This window comes from Hyposmocoma kahamanoa, unplaced genomic scaffold (assembly GCF_003589595.1).
Source record: "Hyposmocoma kahamanoa isolate Upper Pololo Valley unplaced genomic scaffold, ASM358959v1 95, whole genome shotgun sequence".
NCBI lineage: Eukaryota > Metazoa > Arthropoda > Insecta > Lepidoptera > Cosmopterigidae > Hyposmocoma > Hyposmocoma kahamanoa.
This window is the reverse complement of record NW_020654972.1, coordinates 7,747,153-7,755,152: the sequence shown is the minus strand read 5'-3', so window position 1 is coordinate 7,755,152 and position 8,000 is coordinate 7,747,153. Positions and strand designations below refer to the sequence as shown.

Sequence of the window (8,000 nt, the reverse complement as noted above, 5' to 3'; positions counted from 1 at the left end):
TATTTCCAGTGCTTGTGTTGCCAGTGCAATCATGACTTGAGCATTGCAGTGAGCACTGAAAATCATACTCAAGTCCTTGCTATTAGGGTCGTATTTCCAGTGCTTGAAATCATACTCAGATCCTGACTTGAGCATTGAGTAGAGTTCTAGAATACGACCCTGAGTCGCATTAAGCTGGTCAGAAAAAGCTTTATGTCCATAAGTGCGAAAATGGCGTTGGAATTCGTTTTCCATCGGCTCGTTCAACACGGGTCGACACAATAAGGGCCTATGCACACTTCGTATTTTATATGCACCGACGACGTAAACGCGTCACCTGCACGTATCTATCGCGCATTTTCATAAGAGATAGTTTTAAATTTAGTTTTATTTATTCATTTCAGTTAGGTTTTGAAATGAAGCAACTACATGAAATTCTAAGTGTAAACTCCAGTGGAGTATATCCGCTTTTAGCTTGCCACGGGATGTTTGCGTTTTAATCGATTCACTGCAGCCCCGTAAACATATAAAATACGCTGTGTGCAATAGGTTCCAACAAATCTGTTCCTGCGAATTTTTGATAGCTTTCTTTACAATCCGCGGCGTCGACACCAGATGAGTATAATGAAGAGCTTTGTCGATACCTGATCGGTAGCTTCAACCCCCGAATGGTCTACGATCGAAGGGTAGCGATGTAGTTCGAACTCCGAAGGCGCGAAGGCCACATTTCGTACCCTGATCCGAGATAATGACCGAAAGGCGGCGGTGACGCTCGAACGGGCGAATCAATAGTTAATCAGCATAATGCGACCGGTATGGTACAATATGATCACCTCAAGCCGATTCCACGTCGATAAGTGTGGTCATTCCTTAAATTGATAGTTTGTATGACCTTTTTAATCCAATGACCAATATGAAAGTGAGTAGAATCAAATAAGATGAAAATGAATTTGCCTTAATGTCCTTAGACATTCTGTACAAGTAGGTTATAGCTAGCCTGGTGGTTAAATCACCTAGTCATAGTTTTAATTTGATACAAAAATATATTCAATGGACTGAGTTTTTAGCTTAAGTACATTGTGCATTTTGATAAAATTTTGTAAATAAACTCGCAGGCAATAAATCGGGCGGTTAACTAAACTTTATCAATTTTTCCTAATACAATTTCAGGATAATAATTCCGTCTTTATTCAAGTTAATCCAAACTGCAACGGATCCCATTACCATAGCGTAATAAGACAATCATGATAACTCCATACAAACGTAGCAGCGCGTTTGAATGTGTGCGCGCCCGCCGTGTGTGGTGTACAGACACACATTTGCATAATTTTGTGTTGCTTGCGTTGCATAGCGCTGGTCGTCCAATGCGCCTTTTATTGTGGGAATGTGTGCAGTCCTACACTGCGCGCGGCGGGCGAGCACACATACAAGCCGCTGCTTATGATTGGAGTTACCGTACTTGCCTTATTATACTGTGCTGTTACGTTACCTGCCCAATTTTATTGCACTTAACACACTCATGCACTATTAAGTAAGCTAATAAAAGTATAAAGTATTGTAAGTCTGATTTAAATTTTTTAAAGCTTACGTAGTTTTAATTTATTTGTCCACATTTCTTATGATATGGGATTCTAAAATAAATACTTGCTCAATATGTGTTGCGATTTTAATAAATAAATTAACTTTTTATTTAAAGTAAAAACCGACCTCAAGAGTTTGCTTAGGCGTCACGCAAACGCGTGTCTTATGCTGGATATAGTGTTGGGTCCTTTCTATTTAGAAAAAAGAATATTTTTTGGAAAATAAATATTTTTCCTATATTTTTCCACACGTGACATTTGACGCCGTCAAAAGTAGAGACTATAAAGTTTTTTAACCTATGATACTCTTTTTTTCGCTGTTGTCGAATCATTTTAAATCTCCCTTTTCTAGAGTTGGATTTTAATCCTAGCCAGGTGGAGGGTTATCTCCTTGTACCATCAACAGTGAAGTAAAAAAATAATAAATGTAATAATCCCTGAAGCCTAAAAAAGGCTCAACTTGTTATTGCTTTATCAAAAATTATAAACATATTAAAACAAGCAACAAAATATTAAAATATATTTTATTATTGTAGATAACATTATCGCTCTTTGGTGAATAAAAATTTGGTAATTCAATGACTTTGTAACTTTAAAAAATCACGTAGTATACAATATTTTTCTTATTGAATTATATATTATTATAATATAATTTTTTTGGGGCAAGAATAAATAATACTAATGTATAGAAAAAGTTTTTTTAAACTTTCAATGAAAATACTTTCCCGCGATAGTGGGAGTTAATTTAAAAGCGACGAAATTTGATTAATAAAAAGTTAATAAATATATCACATACTACGTGAACGTATATTATGCGCCTCGATTGCATTTAAGATTCTCGACTTACAAACATAGCTAACCCGGTGGAAACAAACCTCCAACTCGTCGAAGTCGAGGAACATCTACTTATGTACTTATAAAATTCATGCTGTCGCCAATATTTTTCAAATTTTACTCGACCAGCAATAATTGTCACATAGTTACAAGAAAGATAAAAAGATTAAGAAATAGTTGGAAATAGTAGACTAATATAAAAAAAACAAGAATGTGCAAAAATAAATTTTTAGGTATTAAAAAGAAAAATTCAAGTAGGTTTTAAAAAGATAACCACAAGTTATGGTTGGGTTGTGAAAGAAAATAAAAGGAAAGCTTCAGAAGAATCAGTTAATTCTAGTTGGGATCATGATGCAGGCGATCTCTCCGGCGTCTGCCTTGAGCTCCCATTTAACTTCAACCTTCACCTTGGGGTAGGATTTGAGGACAGGCAATGTGGCTACGTAGTGAGCTTGTTGTCCAGCCTGAAAAGATATTTAAAAAAAAAATTAAACGCGGGTAAATGCTTTCGCAATTATTATTTATGTTAAATATGCAATTTATTGTGATTGCTTTTCGGTATTATAGAATATTGCGGGAGTTGATGCGACTATTTTCTTATTATATATTTTTTTGAATATTGTAAATGGGGATATTTTGCTTCATGGAAACATTATTTTATTTTTAAAAGTAGATAATACTGCATTTAAAGATTTTCAAAATTTTGCTTGCCTCATCTGGGAATCAAACCGACCAAATGTAAAAAAAAACACGTGGTTATTACCTTTTAGGTAACATCATAGATTTATGGTCGTATTCCAGAACTCTACTCAATGCTCAAGTCAGGACTTGAGTATTGCAGTGAGCACTGAAAATCATACACAAGTCCTTGCCATTAGGGTCGAATATATAATAATAGTATATAATAATAGCATTGACTTACAAATAAATGGACGACGGGTCTAATACAAAAACCACGAAAAAAATGTCCCAAGTCAACCTATTCGAAATTTAAATTGTTATGTCATCGCAGTATCGCGCTGTCCGTAGAACAAATGAAGACTAAAGCGGAGTGTCGCGCTCTGTATACGATTTTAGCGCCTTACAAGTGCGGACACTTTTTAGCGCGGACCCGACGTCCATATAATTGTAAGTCAATGAGTATAAGGGTCATATTCTAGAACTCTACTCAATGCTCAAGTCAGTAGTAGTAGTACTTGAGCATTGAGTAGAGTTCTAGAATATGACCCTTATACTGTGACTTATACTGTGAAAAACTACGACCCTGTGGGTCGTATTCTAGACCCTGAGAGTCGTATTCTAAAACTCTACTCAGGGTCTAGAATACGACCCACAGGGTCGTATTCAAGAACTCAACTCAATGCTCAAGTCAGGATTGCAATGGAAACACAAGCACTGGAAATACGACCCTAATGGAAGGTACTTGAGTGTGATTTCGAGTGCTTTAAACCATACTCAAATCCTGACTTGAGCATTGAGTAGAGTTCTAGATTAGGTGGTAACATAGTGTCGGATGAAAGATCATTCATTCATTCATAACTCTATTAATTAATTAATGGAACAGGTTGTATAGTTAGCAGTTGCCAGTAACAAAAGAAAGTAGTTTCACCGAATAAGCATTAGGCCTTTTCCAGAAGAAGCGAATTCACCGCGTATCGTCTACACGCGTATACGCGCGTACGTTGCGTCCAGAAGCGCGCGAGCGTTCGAGGACGGGTTCAGTCATCACTCAAATGTTGATATCGAAACATTGTACGAAGCAGAGAAAAAGGCGGACTTTTGAAGTTATAAGTACAGTTTTTACAAAGATTAATTTTATTTTAAGTATATTATGAAGAAAATACGAAGAAGGAAATAGTGATGGAGAAAGTTAGAACTATATTCTTATTTTAAACCAAAATTACAAGAGTTTATCCTGAAAATTCCAATAATTACGAATTCAAAGTGACAATGATGTGATTTAAGTGAAAGTGAAAACATAATTATATTGACTCCTGCCTCTTAAAAGTCTATTTTGAAAGCCCAAGGGAACTAAGTTATTTAAGAGAAAGTGAAAATAAAATGTTACAGAACCGCAATGGAAAATATTTAATGAGGATCCCGATAATTAAACGAACATATGGCGCAAAGGACTTGTATCCAAGCCAAAACTCTTAATAATAAAAAAAATGCATGAAACATCACTGGATGGTAGTGTTGGGTAGGACATGAAATTAAAATGAGTTGAAGGAGTACCTCATTTGAAAAAAGGAGGCGGTACAATGTCCTACTTCAAATGAGGTGAGGTAACGGTAAGAATGTTTGCACCTACTGCAATGAGGGAATATTAAGCACATTCTCATAACTTGATGGCATCAATTAATTGGATAGGTAACTGAAGTGTTATGATTAGTATAAATAAATGCCAATTTTAATTAGCACTATGATAGTATGATCATATGTAAAATCAGCTAAAAAGCGGGCAGTGCAGGACCAATCATTGTTGCGTTTGTTGAATTCGAAGCAGTGTGACATGAGTGAGGCTTGTGACATGAGGTGGGACATTTTTATAACATGAGGTGTTGCAACAGCGAGTGGTACAAACGAGTTGCCTCGTGTATGAGTAACTCAACATTACTGGATGGCCTACGTACTACTACAGTTTTCCCAGGCGTATCGTCTAGTAATATATTTGCTGATTGTTGGAAGAGGTTGACCGCCATGTCAGGACAAAATACGAAGTATAGAGAGTAGGATCATAGATCCCAAAAAATTGATTTATTTCCAATGTATAGTACTTAATCGCAAAAACGCAAAGAAGTCTATTATTTAGGTGTCCAAGTTGAACTAAATTGCTAGCAAGAGTTTATTACGGACTAACAGGCTTCGTTGCACTTAGTAATATATTCCCCAAACACCTTTACGCCGCATATAATACGTCGTGCAGACAATACCGTGCTTCATTCCAATGCAGTAGTACCATAACCAAATATTTAGGTATAGTTTTACTAGCAAAGTAAAAGAGTTTTAATTTTTCGGTCTGTCATGTCGTTTTTAAAGTTTCAAAAGGATGTTTTGCTGCCCACTATGGGACAATTTTGTTTCTGCATCATTTTTCGGTCTCGAGAAGCATAACAACCATCTAGCCTCAATCAGATACCATCCAGAAAGTCATGTGATTTAATTTTTCTAATCGTAAAGACTAAAAATGAAAACATAAGTCGTTAAGTCGTTTAAAAGTTATAAAGGTGTTTTATTGTTCTGATTAAATATACATTCGATCACAACTAACGACGACTAATTTTACTACGTTCGTCTTGGTGTTCTGGGTAGTGTCCCGGTGTGAAATTCGTTTCTCTGGTACCTGGTTTTAGTGCAGGGAATTCAAGTAATCTTTATTTCATAAGTATGTATGCAAATTACATTAAGGGCGCGTTCCCATTACCTATGTCGTAACGTTTTATTTATATTTCTTTCTTCTTCTTTCTTTAAATAAAACGAAACGCCAATAGTAACTGCGATGATCTGTCGTCACGTTTTTGTCGTGATGTTTTATTTATCGTCAGACGACTGTCGTTCTAGCTCTTCCCATTGTCTCGACAGCCTGTCGTCGTAACGTCAAAAAAGTCGTGATCGGCAGTTAATTGTGTTGTACTATATGTGAACAACTTCATTTAAATACAATGTGTTGATTTGCGTTTTCGCCATATTTACAGAGGTCATTCTATATCCGAAACTGAACCCAAATCACTAAAAAAATAAATGGAAAAAAAAAAGAATTCGTAAATTCCTATTTTTTATTTAATTGCGGTAGAAAAACAAATTTGATCCAAAGGTCATTGACTTGCACGGCGTTTGCAAACATTTTGAACAATGACCTTAAATGCGCAGAAAGAAACGCATTTTAGATCTATTTGATGTGCCTAAATGTTTATTCCATTCTACATACCTAATTATGCTCATATGCACATTACACACAACACACACGCCAGGATATATGGGTACAGGGTCAAGAGCACGTCAAGCTTGACACTTAAGATTTAAATCCAACTCTATGCCGCTTGTAATAAGAATGGTCCAAAGTACAAAGTGTCAAGCTTGATATGCTTTTGACTTGATACCTTAGAGGATGGGAAAAAATAAAAGAAGTTCATGCCCTACCTACACACAACCATACTATTCACACAGTTTAAAAATTTTTAGTCTTATCGTGATTTTAGATTTTCGCAATTGTTACACACTTAGAATAATAACGCATAGAAACCTAGTCCGCACACGCTAAGTGAGGCAAATTGAAGCGCGCCCAATGGGCCTACACGAGCGGGCGGGCCTTCAGTGCTCAAGGTCAACTTGCACCGCGAAGAATTTTAGCTAAAAATGACGAAATGTGCGGTAAATGAGTGTAAAAATACGTCAGACAAACAAAATAGATACTAACATCACATTCCACAAGGAAGTAACGCGTTTCAACTTGTATATTTATATAAATATTCACTAAAACCGAAAATTAATCTACTACTAAAACTAGCCTACATGAATTTGATTTTTGCCTCACTTGTGACAGTTCGTTTCATATGAAACTATCATTCTATGCGTTATTATTCTAAGGTTACACATAGGAAATATTATTATTTTTTCGGGTCAATTCGCATATATTTGTTTTTTCAAACAAACCAACGTTTCAGCCCTTAACGGTCCACATGGTCACGGCTGACTGAGATGCTAAAGTCATAAAATCAGTTGTCGAATATTGTTGTGTAACATTCAAATTTGTGGAAAATATTCCACCTCTAAGGGTGCAATAATTAGTGCAAATTCCCCTAATTTGAATCCGGTTTATTGGAATTGACCCACATTCCGAAAACCGATTTCAATAAAACTTGGCAAATAGATGTAAGTTCACAAACCTGTAAGGTAGGTTCTTTTTAAATAACAAAGTTATCCTATTTTATTGCAATAAATAATGATACCTTGATAGGGCAGGTGAGCCCACTGTCTTTGCACGCGTCAGGCTGCGACAGCGGAAACGGCACAGGCAGATTCATTATGATACCGTGCACTTCCGTTTCTATTTCGCCTAAGTCGACCGCTGAAAATGAATACAATTGTTTTTTAGTTATTTATTAACGTAAAGAATTTCCGGGAATCCCACTATGAATGACCTACGGGACGGTTACAGTACCACTCAGAGTTTTAAATCGCAAAGATTTGAGGGGCACCGCCACTGCGCCCGTCACCCTGAGACAAGCTGACAAGTCCCATGTGCCTGTAATCTCACCAGCAACCTTACCCTTCGAAACTCGAACACAGTAATACTGACATTACTGCTTGGCGGCAGAAATAGGTAAGGTGGCCGTACTTCCCTGGGCGAACTCTTTCACATGGAGCTCTACTGCCACTAAAATATATTACAATAAATTCTTAGTACCTACTAGCCCAGATCGAAACTTAAGTCTGTAGGTCACCCATAGTGGCAAAACGCTGTAACCACGGATTTCGTGCTTCGAGACTAGGGCCCGTGTTTCCTGCTGACCTCCAACGACATTCAGAAGATAACTATAACTACTCAAAGTCAAAGTCAAAGACTATTTATTCCATAGGTAAAATAAATTTACACTTGAAAACGTC

At 36.6% G+C, this 8,000-nt stretch overlaps 1 protein-coding gene across 1 annotated transcript; it reads right to left on the bottom strand.

The window, feature by feature from the left end:
- Positions 1 to 2,599: 2,599 nt before the first annotated feature.
- On the bottom strand, positions 2,600 to 7,465 carry LOC113238340 (ecdysteroid-regulated 16 kDa protein; the record flags this gene model as incomplete). Its single annotated transcript, XM_026475181.1, has 2 exons — positions 2,600 to 2,857; positions 7,343 to 7,465. Coding segments are annotated over 2 exons (261 nt in total), but the record flags the coding sequence as incomplete, so codon positions are not given.
- Between the last annotated feature and the right edge of the window lie 535 nt (positions 7,466 to 8,000).